Below are 17,585 nucleotides of genomic sequence, written 5' to 3' on the forward strand. Positions count from 1 at the left end.
TTTCCAGAAATGTGAAGCAGAGACCAGAAGAAAGGTTGAGAGAGCTTTGAATCTGACACTTTCAGAGGTCAAGGTGAACCCCTGTGAGAGAACAAAGAACCTGGTTCTTCAATTGTTGGTCCAGTGAGGCTTTTGAGGTGGATGTGAAAACTGAGTTCTGCCCAAGATGAAAGCTGAGCTTTTTGACGTGGAAGATGCTCTCTATTTGCCTAGAGCAATCATGGAAGAAATAACTAACCACAATCTATTAGCTTAACTTCAGGTCTGGTATAGTCTGTACTGAGTAGCCCCAAAACCATGGCTGTTTAAGGATAGGAGATAGCTAACTGTACTATCATAAACTTGCCTCTTAGCTGTGGGACAGGAGGAAGTTGGTAGCTGTATTTAGTGTCATCAGTTTACATTTCAGCTTTGTGACTAGTTGAGAGGTCCAAGTCTGGTTCGTTCATGGCTCAGCAATAACATGCAGTGTAAAGATGGCTTAGTGGAACACAAGGGTCTGAAGATTCTTAGCTGCTTCTTAAGTCAGTCTCCCTCCTCTCCCTGGCTCTAACTCCTCACTGTCCATCCCATCACACAGAGTGACCCTGTGCCGCCCTGGGACTTCCCACCATGCCTCTGGCAGTTGGCTTCTCCTGTCCCATCCCCCACCTCCAGAAAGTCAAGCCAGTGCCCTAGGCCACTGCTCACTTGGCTGTGTTGATGCTCAAAGTCTCCCTGGGGTCTGAGCTTAGTGGACAACCCTCTAGGAGCAAGGCAGTACCTGAGCTTTGCTGCCCCAGCTGCTAAGTCTGCTGCTTGCACAGAGCCTCTGCTCACAGTTCTTGGAGTTGCTTTGGCTCTTGAGTCTAACCAGCCAGGATTCTCAGGGTACAGTCCACTGAGAACATCGGTGTTGGCTTGATGGTTTCCTTCCTCCCAAAGCACTGATCTATAGACCCTTAGTGATGAAAACTGTTGGACAGATCACTCACCCTACAACTCCACGTCCCCAATCCCCAGGGGAGACCGAATGCTTTCCGAAGCTGCTTGTTAATTCTTTGTATTTGTTACTCTTCTCATCACTATGACAAATTGCCTGACAAAAGCAACTTAGGGAAGGAATGGTTTCTTTTGGCTCAGTTTGGCGGTGCAGTCTATCAAGCGGGGAAGGCGCTGTGGCAGGAGATTGAGGCAGCTGGTCACATTGTCTCTGTGGTCAGGAAACAGAGAGAGACTCACGTTGGTGCTCTGTTCACTTTCTCCTTTTTATTCATTCTGGGACCCCAGCCTATGGGGTGGTGATGCACGTATAGGGCACATCTTCCCTGTGTGGTTAACCCAACCTAGAAACTTCCTCACAGACCTGGCTAGAGGCTTGTATCCTAGGTAGTTCTAGATCCTGCCAAGTTGACAGTCCATGTTAACCGTCACAACCTCCTACTCCTGCTTTGGGGGTTCCCTTGTAGTTTCCTTGATGCTAGAAGTAACTGGAGTAACTGACCTCTCACTCATGCCAAGCTGTGAGAGGTGACCTAACCATTGAGGATGTACTAGGCAGGAGGCAAACCTGGGTATGAGTGTGTACCCTGCTCTGTGCTTCCCATCTGGTTTCTTAGCCTCTCAGTCTCAGCATTGTTGACTGTCAAGAGGCCAACTAGCTCTGCTGGAGGTGGTTGAAACGCTGAAGACCAAGCAGCAGCAGATGGTCTTTCTCCAGATTCCCCTGGGCTCAAGTGAGATGGGCTTGCTGTCCTGGTTTTGGTGGGTGGGTTTCTCTACCAGGAGCTTCTGTGGAACTGGGGCCAAGAGAACTTCAATGTTGAGCCCAACCCTGCTGCAGGGTTCCTGCTTAGGAATGTATACATCCCTCAAACCTGCAAATGTTCCTTGTAAATAGATAGAATGCAATTCAGTGATAGGGCCACCTTGGCTGGTGGGCTGAAGGACTTCCTTGTAGGTGATTTGTAGAGGGTATATCACAAACTATGGAGGGCTCGCACAACCATCAGGCTCAGGAGCTGGGGCAGGAAACGCTGGTCAGTGCCTTACTCCTGGAGAGCAGGCCACTCAGTTCAGACCTCAGGGAGGATCCCTGAGCATGGATCAGGCAAGTGTGCAGAGATCAAAGGCATCACCTTGCAAGCAGTGAAACTGTTTTTGCTACAGACAGTGGCACCAGGCGTGCTAGAGGAAGACATCTGGCTTGGGGTTCCTCTCCGATTAAGATACTCCCATGTGGCTCATTCCTACCATAGCTGTGTGCTCCACCTCCCAGAGAGGAAGTGCAATGGCCTGTGACATGAGCAGCAGGGGAGCTGTAGGTCCTTTTATTTCTCAGAGCATAACATGGCCAACTTTACTGGGAGAGACAAAGAAACCTGTGGGTGCCCCCTGGTGGAATGTCCCTTCTGCATCAGTTATCAGTTAGCTCCTGCATGTAGCAGCTCCGTCTTGGGAGCCAAGGACTTTTAGAAGGACCTGGTCTCAGAGGGACCTATCTGTGCACTCCTAGGCATGTACCCAAAGGGTTCCATATCCTGTCACAGAGAGACTTGCCCATCCATGTTCACTGTTGCTCTATTCACAATAGCCAGAAAATGGATGAAGGGATAATGAAAATGTGATGCATATACACAATGGGATTTTATTCAGCCATAAAGAAAACTGAAATTTATTAAATTTGCAGGCAACAATGGGTGGAAATGGAAAAGATTACATTAAGTGAGGTAACTCAGGCTCAGAAAGACAAATAGCTCACGTTCTTTTCTCATGTAGATTCAAGCTTCTAATTTTTATTTATGTGTATTTATGTGGGAGTAAGTATTGGGCAGAGGCCAGAAACTAGCAAGGGGCCCAAGAGAGGGGGGGGAAAGGAGGCTGTAAGGGAAGTAATGGGAAGATACCAGAACACATATGGTATGAAAGGTGGATTGGGGGGTCTAAGAAGGAAGGGGTGAGGAGATGGGGGAGATGAGGGAGTACATAGGAGGGGTAACCCAAACTAAAGAGGTATGAAAATGCCATAAAGAAACTCACTACTTTGTATGCTAACTGAAAATACATATACAAATATGCACACATTAAAAAAAAAAAGGTTGTGAACCCTACAGGGTGGTAGTATACACCTGTAATCCCAACATTACAGGACTGCTGTGAGGTCAAGGCCAGCCTGTGCTACACTGTTGGATTCTTTCTCAGAGAGAGAGGGGGGGGAAGGATGCAGAAAGCAGGTTGTGCCTTCCCTGCCTCGCCTTGGCCTCCAGGGATGCATCACTGTTAAATGGGTCCATCCCTGCAGCCAAGCCCGGAAGGCAGCCTGTGCTCTTGGCTGAGAGCAGGCCATGCTCTGCTACTTTGCCAGCCTCAGCTAAGTGTGCCCTGAACTCTGCCTGCTGGAGAGGAGAATGGGCCATTTGTATTTTTGTGAAGTATAAGGAGAAGGTTGAGAGCTGGGGGCAGGCTGAATCACCCTAGTTCCTTTAGGATAGCTAAGAGCTGTCCCAGCCAGGTCCTCGCTGACCCTGTCTGTTTCCACTTGGTCCTTCTCATCTCTACATCAGCCCCTCCTCTCCCCACTCTGCTTCTGCCGTCTCTCAGTTTCCCTTCCTGTTCCCTCTTCTTTCCCTCCCTATCCTCTGCCTCTATCTGTTCCCAAGCCGAGTTCATACAAGGCAGAATACTCAGACTGCTGCCATCCAAATGGGGGCTGTCAGGCCCCAACCGAGAATAGATCTGGGCAGGCCAAAATTGTGTGTGTGTGTGTGTGTGTGTGTGCGTGCATGCATGCATGTGTGCATGTGTGTGTGTTCTAAATGTGTGCATGTATGTGTGAGTATACGTGAATGTGTGTTTTGTGTGCATGTGTGGTATGTGGTACTCTGTATAGTTTATTATGAAGCATGTGTACATAATTACATTTGCATATGGGTTTTGCCATGTGTATATGCTGTGTGTACCTGTGTTATATGTTTTGTGGGTTGTGTAATAGTGTGTGAGTTGTGTGCTAACACATGTACGGTCTACAGGTAGTGGGGCAGCCCTGAGGCGGCACTGACACTGAGAAGCTTTTCTGTTTTTCTAAGAGAGTCTCATGTAAGCCCAGGCTGCTATGGGGACAAGGATAAGGACCTTGAACTTCTGCTCTTCCTGCCCATACCACAAATGCCAGCATTCCAGGTGTGCTCCCAGGTCCAGTTTGTGCAGGGCTGAGGGTCCAGCCCAGGACTGAGTATGCTAGGCAAGCATTCTGCCTATTGAGCTACAGCCTCACCCCTTCTGGAAGGTTTTCTGAAAGGCTCCAACCAGTTCTCTTTCCAAACCTGAAGCTGGTTGTGTGGTTGCTCCTGTGAAGAGGGCCAGAGTCAGACCCTGGTGGCATCTCTGGCTCCCTGAAAGATTTTGACTTCCTCTTTAGCCTGGCTGTCTGGACAGGGCAAATAGAACATGGCTTTAGCCATCCTAGGACCCTGGCCCCAAGGTCTGCAGCAATAAGTCCTGGATATGAAGGAACCCTTGGTTGGTTCTGGGGCCGAGAACCCCAAGTCTGAGGAATATTGGCCCTGTGACTAGTCATCTAATGGCTAGCCTAGCTAAGTGTGGGTCAGTGTCCACAACACAAGCTTTTGCCACACTTCTAACGGTCTATCCCGGCCATTTCCTGTATGTCACCTCTGAATGTCACAAGGAATCCTATGTTCAACTTACCCAAAGATTCTAATTTTAACAAGGGCAGGGAGGGGGAAGAGGGGAAGGGGGAAAGAGAGTTAGTGTATTTAACAGTTACATGAGCTGTACCATGTGCACATTGGGAACTGTTTATGAGGGAGGAGGACCAGGACATTCCCCATGGGTAAGAGCACCCAGGCTCTGCAAACCTTAGTGCTCAACAGAGGTAGAAATCAAAGGGTGGGATTTCCCAGGGAGGGTGTGTTTGGTCCCCTGGGGAAAGTCCCAACCAGCAGGAAGCTGTGGGTGCAGGAGGAAGTCACTTGGCTGGAGGAGTCCAGGGGAGCGGAAATAGCATTGTGTCCAGCATAGGTATTGCAACCTAAACTTTCCTCTTGAAATCACACCCTGTGAAGGGCAGATCTGCCCCAGGTGGGGGCTGCCAGGCTCTATGCCTCTGGGCAGGCTTCTCTTCCCCTTTCCCAGGCCAAGATTTGCCACATTCATTCTTGGCATCTCTCCTGAGGCTTCAGATCTGTGCAGCCCACCCCAGGGTGAGTGTGTGTCTGCCTTGTGTATGTCAGCTTGTTCATGCCCAGAGTATCTCAGAAGCTTTGGGATGGAGGTGCAAGGATGTGACAGATCCAAGGTGACGGTGAGAACTTGAGCTTTGAAGTTTGGCTGTGTATCCCAGAGCTGGCTGTTTAACCTCTCTAAGGTCTTCATGTGCAAAATGGGACAACCAGATCTTCCCAGCTGTCATTCTGTTTTTACAATCCACTGGGAAAATATGCATCTTACTTGGCTCTGCTCTGACTTGACACATGGGTAATGAAAATAATCAGAGCTGGTCATTCAAGACTCTTAAGAACTGAAAGCTCCTACAGTCACCCCAAAATTTGCAGTTCCACCACCTGCAGTCACCCCCAAATGGCAACAACACCAACTCTTCTTAGAGACATAGCCCAACAGTAAAATGGAGGGTTGATGCTCAGAGCACATGCCCCTTCCCCAAGCTGCAGAAAGGAGATCACCATGAGTGGCGTGCTACACTGAGGTGGTGAGAGCCAAGAACTGTTTTTCCTAGATGGCATCCAGGCTTCCATGAGTTCTCAGTGGTCTTCCAAGCAGATCAGTGAAGGCGCTCTCAAACAAAGCTTGTCGCCTACAATCTCACGAAAACTGCAAAGTGACCGTGTATGGGCACATGCCTGCCATGATTTGTGACTCTTGAACATCGCCAGCATTGCAGGCATCACTGTGGGGTCAACAACCTGAGAACCTGCCAACAGTCAGGGAGGTCACAGAGCAGGAGGGGCCCTGGAGAGGCCATGATGAATAGAGCTGATGGCCAGCCAAATGGAAGTGCAAGATCTCTGCCAGGGTGGAAGATGGAGAGGCTGCAAGGACACTCAGTGGCTGCTCAGCCCAGAGATAACCAGACTCATGGAGGCCAGGTCAGAGGGTGACAGAAAGGACTGGGGAGCAGCAACTAGGGTACTACCCCAGGCCTAGGAAGCATTCTGTCCATTCTCACACTGCTCCTTGTCCTCAGCCCAAGACCACTCCAGTCTCTGAGAAATGCTGGGTTTCTGGCTGGAGTCAACTCTCCACCTGCATGTGCCAGGCTGTCCCACACTATCACTAACATGGCTGCTATTCAGCTGCCAGGTTTCCTTTGGGCTGCAGGTCTTCTCTGAGCATAGAGGCAGGAGGAAGCCCCAAGAAGGAGAGGGTTGACCCGGGGCTTTCCAGTCTTCATACCTTTGGACCAGTTATTACCTCCCCAGCCTCCCTTACTCATCTATAGACAAAAGAAAGCCATAGAGACAGCCATGGGAAAGACATGGGCTGATGCCATACATCCCAAGGCCAGGGTCTGTGTCAGAAGTCAGAGGCAGCTTGAACCTGAGTGCCTTCCCATCTACTTCCTGGAACAGTGGAGTGTAGGGCTACCAGGGATACAGAAAAACCACAGGTTACTCCCTCAGTAAAGCAGTGGGCCAGAAAGACAGTCCCATTGTGGATAGTCTAAGATAGGCCTTCTCTCTTCAGACATTGCATTGACAGACCATTTGACATGTCTAGGAGCCTGTCTGTGTTTTACAGCCATCCTTCATTCTTCCCAAAGTGGCCTGATGGGAGATGCCATTCTGTATATATGTTTCTCATACTGGTTAATGAATAAAGCACTGTTGGCCAATAGGAAAGAAAGATAGGAGGGACTAGGACACAAGGAGGAAAGAGAAAGGAGTAAGGAGGGGTCAAGATGGAGAGTCTGGAGAGAGCTGGACGCCAGCTGGCTCTCCAAGGGTAAGAAGAGACCACGTGGAAACACATAGATTAGCAAAAATGGGTTAATACTTAAGACAGAGCTAGCCGATAAGAAACTAGTACCTGGCCAACAGCATTATATCAAATGCAGAGTCTCGATGTGTTGGTTGGGGCTGGCGCGGTGGCGGGACAAGACCAGTGGCAGGCAGAAAAACCTTACTCGCTACAGTGGACCAAGTTCAACAATTTGGGACCTGTCTGGGGAAGCTATGTTGGAGCAGAAAAGCCAAGTTGGAAAATGACTGGGGTCTCTCAGGGTAAGGATAAATTGATAGAATTTTTGATGGGAAAAGGCCCAGGGCACCCAAGAAGTCTTGGTTTAGTTCTTAGCAAGAGGGGGCTTCTATAGCTCATCCAAGTGGCCTGGAGACACTTTCACAACATGGGGATATTCTCAATCCATTATATTATTCAGCCTCATTACCAGCCCCAAGTTACTGAGAAAGAGAGACCTGGGATACCCTCAGGCTAAGCCCAACACCCCCTCTCCCTCTGGTCCAGTACAGCCAATACAGGCTGACCAGCCTGAATGTGGCCAGGAGGATGGGATATAGGGACCAGCCTCTGTATGCTCACTGTGGGTCCTCTGCTGGTGACTCCAGCAAGGGTATGGAGTTTGTAACTGTACTGGGAAAGACAAGCCAAAGTGCATCTTCCTATGTTTGGGGGCAAATTCAAAACAGTGTTGGTGAGGACCAGAGCCTGAGACACACAACATATCACAGGGCTGCCATGACAATTTGTTCATTTTTTGAGGTCTCTCAGCTACTAGATAAAGGCAGCCTACAGCGAGTGACAAAGTCTGACAGTAGGGATCTGCTGGGGTGCCTCTGTTTGATGCTATAATGTGCAGAGGGCTTGTTGAGAGGTCAGGAAGGCCTCTCAGGGGTGAGGCTGGAGCTTAACTTTGGCACAAGGAACCATCCAGCCTGGGAGGGCCCCACACCAGAGCATCCTGGATAATCTGTAGAACATAGGAATTTAGTGAGTAGAACAGACAGAGTTCTGTGCTGAACATCAAGCTCCCTTCCTCTGGACTTTCTGGAAGTCCCACTGTCTTTCTGACCACCTCACACTTCTGTATCAGCTGAAGACAACATGACTTCCCTGCTTCCACTGAAGGTAGCATGGACTCTATTTCCATGGCAACCAGAACCACTGGGGTAAGAAAAAAGTGGCCTTGAGGTTGACAGGGTGAGAAACCCAGCCTGGGATCCACAAGGATCCAAGATCCCACAGCTTGGATAATTCATAGAGGGAAATATCCCCAAAGGGAGCCCAAGCAAATTGCAGCAGCAGCAGCCTCCTCCCAGGGCCCCCAGGTAGAGCTCTTCAGGTTGTACCCTGCACAAAGCAGCTTATCTCAGGGACCATGTGCTCGGAAGACAGATTTATTTTGGCTGCATTGCTCATACGTTTTATTGCAACTCTGTGGCTCCAAGGGTAGATCTTTGGTGTGTTTGTTATGAAAACAATGATTTATGGCAGGGAAGGTCTGTCATACAAGATGAGTATACTCCATCTATCACGGAAGGATGCACGGTAAGATGATGCCCACGTGGTCCTCATGACTGCTTTCTCTCTGCAGTTTTTCCTGTTTATCCTGATCATCTTCCTGGTAGAGCTCTCAGCAGCCATCCTAGCCTTCATCTTCAGGGAGCACGTATGTACCACTCAGCTTCCCACCCTGCCAGCTTCACTACCCACCAAGCACTGGAGGCCTCCTTAAAGAGACTCTTAGAACTAGCTGTCTCTCATCCAGTTCCACAAGCCTAAATATGACCTGCATCTCAGGGAGGGGTCAGGGTCCAGAGCAACCCAGCCCAATGAAGTCTCCTCCTGTAGGAGTATTTCCAGAAGTCCTCACCCAGGGGTGCCTGTGGGTCACCTCTTCTGGACCACCTGATATAACCTCCAGTCTGGTTCTAGAATTTATGTCCAACCCAGTGACACCCTGATGATGGGTGTCACATGATCAGGTGGTTGGAGAGGACAACCCCAGTCTGGGCATGTTGTGTGCCACGCTAGGTTACCAGTCCGTCTGAGTAGCCTATCTACATCATGAGACATTCATTCTAGAAGCCTCAGCCAGCTTCTTACCCTGAGCCTAGTGGGCAAGGCCTGGCACCACAGCTGAAAGGGCCTGAGCTCCAAACAGGAGAGCAGGAAAGATAAGACACATGGGCCAGCCTGAGACAAGGAGCCAGCTTGAGGAAGCTGTTGAGGACAGTGACTTTGAGGACATAGCTGGGAGCTATGGGTAATTGAAGTCTCCCTCTTTACTCGCAATCTGGCTCCTTGTTGGTTGGGCCTGGCACCTGCTTATTTGGAGGGATGGGATGACAGTCACCCCACTCCCACACTCATCCTCTGAGAAGAACTGCAAGGTTGAGCAGGGTTCCCAGTGTGTTCCACCCAGGGTTAGTTGAGGCCTGTGATGACACAGCAAGGCCCAAGCCTGGGGAAGGGGTGCCTGCCCAAAATGAAAACTTAGGATGACCTGGGAGGCCAGGCTGAGAAGTCTCAGCACCCTCTCCTCTGTCCCCAGCTCACCCGAGAGTTCTTCACCAAGGAGCTCACCAAGCACTACCAAGGCAATAATGACACGGACATGTTCTCTGCCACCTGGAATTCGGTCATGATCACAGTGAGTGCTCCTCTCTCATGCCATCCTGAGATGCATGAGCATTCAAAGTCATAATGTTGACATGAAAAAGCTCAATGCCCTGCCTGTGCCAGACATCAATAATAAATCAAGAATCACTGATCCCACTCTTGGCCAGTGAATCATCATTTGTGTAGCACTCACATCTGTCACAGCTAGTGTTTCACACAGTACAGATTCCCCTCAAAATCTGTTTTCTGCCCCTGACTTAAGTCTCAAGCACTAGCTAGCCATTGTCACTGATGCTGATAATAATCAGTACAGGGGCTGGGGAGGTGGTTGAGTCAATAAAGTGTTTGCTGTGTTATCATGAGGACCTGAGTTTCATTCCCCGCACCCATGTTAAAAAAAACAAAACAAAAAACAAAACAAAAACAAAAAAACAGGTGTTATGATGTATGCTTACAGTCCCGACACCCGGGAAATGGAGACAGGTATATCCTTGGGGCTCACTGCTCAGTCAGCCTAGCCTAATCTATGAGCCTTATGTCCCAGTAAAAGCCCCTGTCTCAAAACATAAGATACAGCTGGGTGGTGGTGGCACACACCTTTAATCCCAGCACTCTGGAGGCAAAGGCAAGTGGATCTCTTGAGTTCAAAACCAGCCCGGCCTACAGAGCAAGTTCCAGGGCAGCCAGGGCTACACAGAGGGGGAAAAAAAGGATAGCACCTGAATAATGACATCTGAGATTGACCTCTGGCCTCCATGCATATATACACATGCCCCCCAACACCCACCCATACATCTGCACATGAATAAATATGCATATAATATACACATGCCAAATGTAACAGTTATAAAATCATAGCAACTCCATGTGAAGTACTTACTAAGTGTTATAAAATCATAGCAACTCCATGTGAAGTACTTACTAAGTGTTAATGAGGTAAGGAACATACTGCCATGCCCCTGTTACAGAGAGGACCCTGAAGTGCAGGGACACTGGTCATCACCACTGTCCCACAGAGGGCAGAGGGAGCTGGGCCCTGGCAGAGGCTGACATCCCCTCTGGTCCAGCTCTAGTTGCCACTTCCGGGTCTCTTCTAGTTTGGCTGCTGTGGGGTCAATGGACCCGAAGACTTCAAGATGGCCTCGGTGTTTCGGCTGCTGACACTGGACAGTGAGGAGGTGCCCAGGGCCTGCTGCCGGAGGGAACCCCAGACTCGGGATGGCATGCTGTTGAGCAGGGAGGAGTGCCAGCTGGGGAGGAGTCCATTCATAAACAAACAGGTACTGCCCTGTTCCCTGCAGGGAGACACTCCGCAAATATGGGCAAAGTCGTGAGAAGCAATGTGTGCCCAGGGGTCTGAAAGTAGTCCAGAGCTTTTTTGGCAGAGTTCTGGCTGTGGCATGGGCTCCTCCTCATGCCTCTGAGAGTCAAGGGAGTGGGCAAGAGGGCCACGTGGACAGGAGAAGAGTTGGGAGCAGGTTGCAGTGGGAAATTGGGATGTGGTTCCAAGGTAAGTTTTCCAAACTTCTAATAATAAAAATCAGAGTTGGGGTGGCAGGGGTGGGGGCCTCCTTAGGCATGCACTCTATGTGTGAGGAAACTTACTGTGGTCAATTAGGAACACTCCTTGATCCCAGGTGAGTAGGCTCTCATTGACCTGACCCTAGACAATCAGAGAAGCATCTAGATGTCTTTCTTCTCTTGTAATCTGAGGGTTTTGTTTCAGCCTTGTTTCTCTTAGGGGAAAACTAAGGTCCCAGCTGTGTCCCCTCAACACCACTTCACCCTTGGTCCCCTCCTTCCTGCCGGCTAGAGGCCCTGTCCCTCTATAAAGAGAGACTGGGACAGAGGTTGGGCAGGGCAGGCAGGGAGGAAGGAGAGGATGAGGATGAGAGCCACACCTGGGTTTCTCCCCTGGCCAGACTTCCCTGGAAGAATCCCAAATACCAGGGAACCTGTGGAGCACAAGAGACAAGGCCCAGCTCCCGTGGGGATCCTGATCTAGGGAGAGGTGGTAGGAAGATGGTGAACCAGCAAACTAAATTGATCCTTGCCCACAGCAGTAGTCATGAGGGTGAAAATCAAATCGGTTGAAGAAAGTGCTGCAATGTGCATGAACTGGAGCTTAGTCCCAGTCCCAGAGTCCTGGAGGAGGGTGTCATTGGGATGAGACTGGATTGCATGGCCTCACTCAGCCCTTGTCCCTGTACCTCACCTGGGAAGAGGCCAGAGCTCAGCTCCCCTACCACACAGCCCGCCTTCCTACTCTAGAGAAAGAGACTCACATAAAGATGGAGAGTGCTGGGATGTGGATGCTGTGGAGAGAGCAGGCCACTGAAGGTTTGGATTACAGGGACCTATGTGAAGAGCAAATAGAACTTGGGAAGCACCGAGGATGTGTGGAGTCTCATACTTCCACTGCTGACAGGTCTAAGCCATTACCTGCTCACTGAAAGCCAAACCTCCTGACCCAACCGCTTCCTTGCTCCTTCCCCTGCTAGGGAAGAAAAGTCTGCCACAGCTCAGGAATGTGCCTCTCCTGCTATCTCTCAGAGGCCAAGGGAATATGAACAAAGAACATTTGGACAACTGTGACACCCCCACCTCCACCAGAATGCAGCCACCCAGGACCTTGCTGAGGACAGGGAGCACTGGACAGGGAGCTGACTGAGGACAGAAGGTCTGCAAAGAAAGAAGACCATAGAGAAGATGCAGTCTCCTCACTGAAGGAGCTGCTGAGGGCTCAGGAGTTGGGTGGGATTGGGAGAGAGTTCACAGCCAGGCCCCTACCCCCTCCTGCTTCCTGAACTTTCTTCTGCAAGCTCCTGGTTTCTAGACACTTCCCGCAGGACCACACAGCCACAGTGATTCCATCACAGAGCCTCTCCAGGCTCAGTGGGACTAGCAACTTGGGCTGATTCTCTCACTCACATCTCCTCTGAGTCATCTTTCTGTTAAGACCTCCACTGGGAGACCATCTCCAATTAGGTTCTCTCAGAACTGCCTTCTACAAAGCCCAGGACACATTTGTGACTGGCACAAGCAAGAAGTGTGGAGTTCCTTCAGGGATGTTGGCGGGGTTGGCACTTTGTCTGCCCTGGAGCTAGGAATTCAAGACAGTTCTCCATGAACAGTGTTCCCAAGGAGGAAGGATGGTGCAACAGACCGGAGTGGGGGTGAGGTGAATTACTGGCCTTGTGACAAGTCTCGTTGTGAGTACAGGCACATGACAGTGGTATTCCTATGCTTTCAGGGTTGAGAGACATTGTGTGTGACGTTTGGGAAATGTTGAGTGTGACATACCTTTGAGGTACCCAGACAGGGATTCCAGATAGGCAGTGGGGTGCTCATCCTAGGAAGGGCACCTTAATGATGAGAATGTGGGAGTTACTGCTCAGGATGAGCTGCCCTCTCTGTGGTTGTCTTGGGGTGACAATGAGCAGGAACCAGGGTGGGGAACATTCCATCTTGAACACTGCAGGACAGGTGCTATGACACCTATCTACAGAGTGATGTTCTGTCCCTGTGCCAGATGGGGGTGCTCCATCATGGGGTGATACACAGGATGTGGCCAGTTCCAGGATCTGATGGGGACCTTGGCCACACGAGGACAGGCATTTCTGAAGTATAGTTCCATCCCCTCAGGATAGAGGGGAAAGGAATCCCAGGCCCCTCTCTAAATCTGGACTTCCCTTCTTGCTGTGTGCATGACCTTGAGTGAGCCACCCACCTGCTCTCTCCTTTTCCTAGGAGGCAAACCACAGAGAAGCCACTTCTCACTAGGGGCTGCACGGAGGACCAAATGTTTCAGGGCACATAAAGTAAGCTCCTGACAGAGGGAATGATAAGTGTAGGTAGCACCATCCCCTCTGCCACTCATGCCTAGGACTTCCCTGTCCCTGGGAAATTTCCACCAGCCAACCTTCTGCTCAGCTTGAGTCACTTGTGCTTGGGTCTGTGTGTATCTAGGCAGTCTGTCCCCTCATTCCCTGGGGCTGAAATGGCAACCTCCCCTTGCATAGCTCCTAGCTTGAAAGATGCTGTGACTCCTACCTGGCCACTCTCCCTGCTCAGATCCTACTACTGTCTGCTTGCTCAGAGAAAGCCCCCTGAGGTTCACTTCTAGCCAAAGATACTGGGATTCTGGTTAGGAAACAGCAAGAGATTTTAACACCAAGATCCCAGTCTCAGAAGAACCGGAAAGCCAATAGTCACCCCACATAGATGGGCACGATTCCACCCTCGCCACACGACCAAGCCAGTCCATTTGGAAGTCCTCCAGTTGGGCCCAAAGCATATTCAGACAGCCGTAAAAGAAAGAAAATGCTTGCTTCTTTAAGAATGTGTTTTAGATGACTGGAGGTATATCTCAGCCAATAGACTGGTCTAGCATGCATGAAGCCTAGGTTCCATCCCAGCACCCCATAAACTGTGTAATCCTAGCACTCAGGTGATAAAGCCAGGAGAATTAGAAGTTCAAGGTCATCCTTAACTACATAGAGAGTTCTAGGGTAGTCAGGAATACATGAGATCCCATCTTTTAAAAAAATGCATATATTTCATTCGGAATGAGATGGGCGTGACTCTTTTGTGGTCAGCATTAGGTCCTAGGTTTGATATCCAGCACTGCCTGTATATATAATTCACAGAGAAGACTTGTTATGGTCTGGTATCTGTGGCCACCATGGGAGGAGCAGTGGACACAAAGTATAATGTGTGTGGCGCCCAGTCTCCCCTTGTCTTGTCTCCCCTTGCTTACCTGACATCCAAGGTTCTAGGAGGCATAGGCACAAGAGTCACATGGAGGTGGCTGTTCCTATGAGACTGGGGGAGGAGGGCTGTGAAAGCTAGAGGCTGGCTTGCCTTGCCTTGAGCCACAGGTGGAAAATCACCAATCCCTCCACAGTCAGGCTGGTCAAGAGAGGGACTGAGGGGCGCTGTGAATCTCTGCAAGCTGCCATCCCTCTTGGTGGACAGGTGAGCACCATAAGACATTCAGATTGAAGAAGCCCAGCCCAACCAGCACTACCTTTGGGGTTCGATCCCCACTTGTAAGGAGCACCGGGAAGCCTAGGTGTTTGGACATTGCCTCATGCCCTGGGTATGAGGCTGAGTTAGTCTTGGGAAGTTTTCAACCTGTCTCAGGGACTGGATGTCACCAAGGGGGGGATATTGTCAAGTCTGTCAATGACCTGATACTTCATTCTCCCTACATCAGTATGAGAATGGCTGAGCCCTGTGGCCAATGCCAGGGACTTCAGTGACCACAATGGTGCCAAGCTGCAGAATGCACCTCCCTCAACCCTGGCCTTTCCTTCCCAGGGCTGTTACACAGTGATCCTCAACACCTTCGAAACCTATGTCTACCTGGCTGGGGCCTTTGCCATTGGGGTGCTGGCTATAGAGGTGAGTAGAGCCCCTGAAAAGATGCCCCAGGGCCTAGACACTCAGCCTACTTCCCAGATCCATGACTGCTGCTGCTGCTGCTGCTGCTGTTGCTGGAGACATTCTGGTAGCCTAAAGCTACATGTCTGATTGTCCCAAAATAGTGAGAGCAGACAGGCCCTGAGAGGCATTTCACCTCACCCCAGCTCTGCAGTCCAAGGACACTTTGTGGGATATGTGAACTGCCTTGAAGGCTGGGTGGGGCTTCTGGATAAGACCCTGATTTTACAAGTGTTCAGAGTGTCTCTTTAACTTGGCAATGGTGCTTTAGACCCCTTCATGACAGGGCCCCAGAGCATACACATCTGAGTGGCTGCTGACCTCTGAGCTACCACTAGGTGGTGCTTCAGTCTTCCCTTCTCACAGTGCCCTGCCAGTTCTACAATGAACTTGGGGGCAATGAATCCAGGCATCCTGATGTTTGGCCCTTGCCTCCTGCACTTCAGGGCCCCCTTCAAGGATGCTCTGGTCACTTGGCACCCTGGATATCTCCTTGTTCAGTGTCTTCTGTGCCTTGTCTCGGGATAATAGTTCTGTGTAAGCCGCAGAGGAAATGGAGGCGTTATTCATTAACTCCACAAGCATATATGGAACCCTTGCTGTATGTTAGCACTGCTGGGAGTGAACAAGGCTTCCTGTGGGAACTAAAACCAGAAACAGACACACAGATCTTCCCGAGGCTGGGCAAATTTCAGGATTGTGTCTGGTGTACATAGCTTTGCCTCACTGTAGCCACAGGTCGAGGTTAAGGTACTATGACTTCTGTAAACCTCATCATGTCCCGTGAGCTATCAGAGGGTGCAGGGGCTAGAAGAAGGGCTCTGAGGGCAGTATATCCCTGCTCAAGCCAGGCTACCCCACTGGCGCTGTGTAACCTGAATCAGACTTCCCAGTAGAGCCTCACTTCCTGCTGCTTAGAAAGGCTGCTGACATAGCACTTAAAACCTATTTTACATGGTAAGTGCTTGGGACACACTTGGGGCCCAAGAAAGGCTATGCTTTGCTTGAGGTCTCCACCTACCCGAGGAATACAGATTTGAATTGTTTAAACAGGTCACTTGCTTTCAAAACTCTCATTTTAGATGGTGAGTGTGTGCTTGCCCTGGGCAGTGTCAAAAATCCTCTCAGGAGGCATGCTGGGTGGCCCCTCAGCAAGAACCCAACCTAACTCTGGGTCACCTTCTTTCTCTCTCTGCAGCTTTTCCTCATGATCTTTGCCATGTGCCTCTTCCGGGGCATCCAGTAGTCCATGGTCTAAAGATACCCAGCCCACCACTGCCCAGTAGCCAGCCCCTCTCTTCCTTATGCTATGCCCCCAGGAGAGGAGGCAAGGCCAGCTTGGATGTCCAGGAGCATACAACTAATTTTTTTAAACAAAACAAAACAAAGACTGATGTGAACTGAAGATGCCTCACTTGGCTCCAAGGCAAGAACCATGGGTTCAGCAAGGATTTATGGCTGGCCTCGGACCAGCTGTTCCTGAGACCAAAGGATTATCAGCCTCAGAGCCCCTGGGCCCTGTCAGACTGGACTGTCCCTTGGCCTTCATTCCTTCTCTTAGCATTTCCAGGATCTGAGCAACCAGAAGACAGAAACACACCCTTGTGGATGAGCCAGAGCTCAGAGGCTCCACAGAGATGCACTTTTCACACCACTAGGATTGACTCTGCAGCGCCATCTGCTGGACGGTGAAGCTGTTCCTGCACCTGGCGGGCTGAGAGTGGCTGCATGTGGATCTGAACATGGCAGTCTATGATTTCCTCATCTCTTGGATCAAAGCCTCTCCAAGGCCCAGAAGAGGGCAATGACTTGTCCACATTCACATAGTATGCGCATGACTAGGTCATCTCTGGGCCGCTATCACTCCAGCCAGGACTGCTCAAGTATCCCAATGTAAACTGGCCAGGAATTGACTGCACCAAGTTCTACAGCTGAGAAAAATCCAGACTGTATCCACTCTGCCCTGCTTGTAACTCTAACCTAAGCCTACTGTCACCTATCACCTGTCCCCGTGGGCCATACCCCTCCCAATGGGAGGCACCCCCAATATTGTTCATTTCTCTCTTTCTACCCAGAGCTGAGGCTGGAATGTGGTCTTCAAGGCCCCTGCCATGAATTCCCCTTGCATACCTCCACAAGTGGAGCTCACTACCTCCCAATGCAGCCTCCTGCCTTCTGAAGCTCTGGCATCACCACACCTCAACAGACAGAAAGGTTTTCCATTCTCCTGCGCCTCTCTCCACGTGGCTCCTTCACTCTCCCCTTCCTAGAGATTAAGGACATAACTTTTGTCTGCAGACTTAAAGAACCCCACAGCCTCTCAGCCATTCCACAATGACATGCTTTCTGAATTTATGCTGTCCATGTGACATTTTTTTTATTCTCTCTAGGCTCAGACTCACAAGTTCACAACCAAAACACACCACACACACACACACACACACACACACACACACACACACACAACTCTGACTACAGACTAGGTTGCCAACTGTGTTACAAGATGTCTGACCCTGTCAGGACTGTGTTGAATCCATTAGTGT

The 17,585-nt window shown here is 50.2% G+C and overlaps 1 protein-coding gene across 2 annotated transcripts in view; it reads left to right on the plus strand.

Annotated features, from left to right (window-relative positions):
- Positions 1–17,464, plus strand: part of Tspan18 (tetraspanin 18) — a 128,936-nt gene extending 111,472 nt beyond the window's left edge. For both annotated transcript variants that reach the window (XM_051184156.1, XM_051184155.1), the window contains exons 4-8: positions 8,570–8,644; positions 9,530–9,628; positions 10,695–10,877; positions 14,920–15,003; positions 16,241–17,464. In XM_051184156.1, the coding sequence (XP_051040113.1) occupies positions 8,570–8,644; positions 9,530–9,628; positions 10,695–10,877; positions 14,920–15,003; positions 16,241–16,288 (489 nt within the window). In that variant the 3' untranslated portion in view covers positions 16,289–17,464. The remainder of the gene's footprint in view (positions 1–8,569; positions 8,645–9,529; positions 9,629–10,694; positions 10,878–14,919; positions 15,004–16,240) is intronic.
- Positions 17,465–17,585: the final 121 nt, after the last annotated feature.

Source organism: Phodopus roborovskii, unplaced genomic scaffold (genome assembly GCF_943737965.1).
Source record: "Phodopus roborovskii unplaced genomic scaffold, PHOROB, whole genome shotgun sequence".
Taxonomy (NCBI): Eukaryota; Metazoa; Chordata; class Mammalia; order Rodentia; family Cricetidae; genus Phodopus; species Phodopus roborovskii.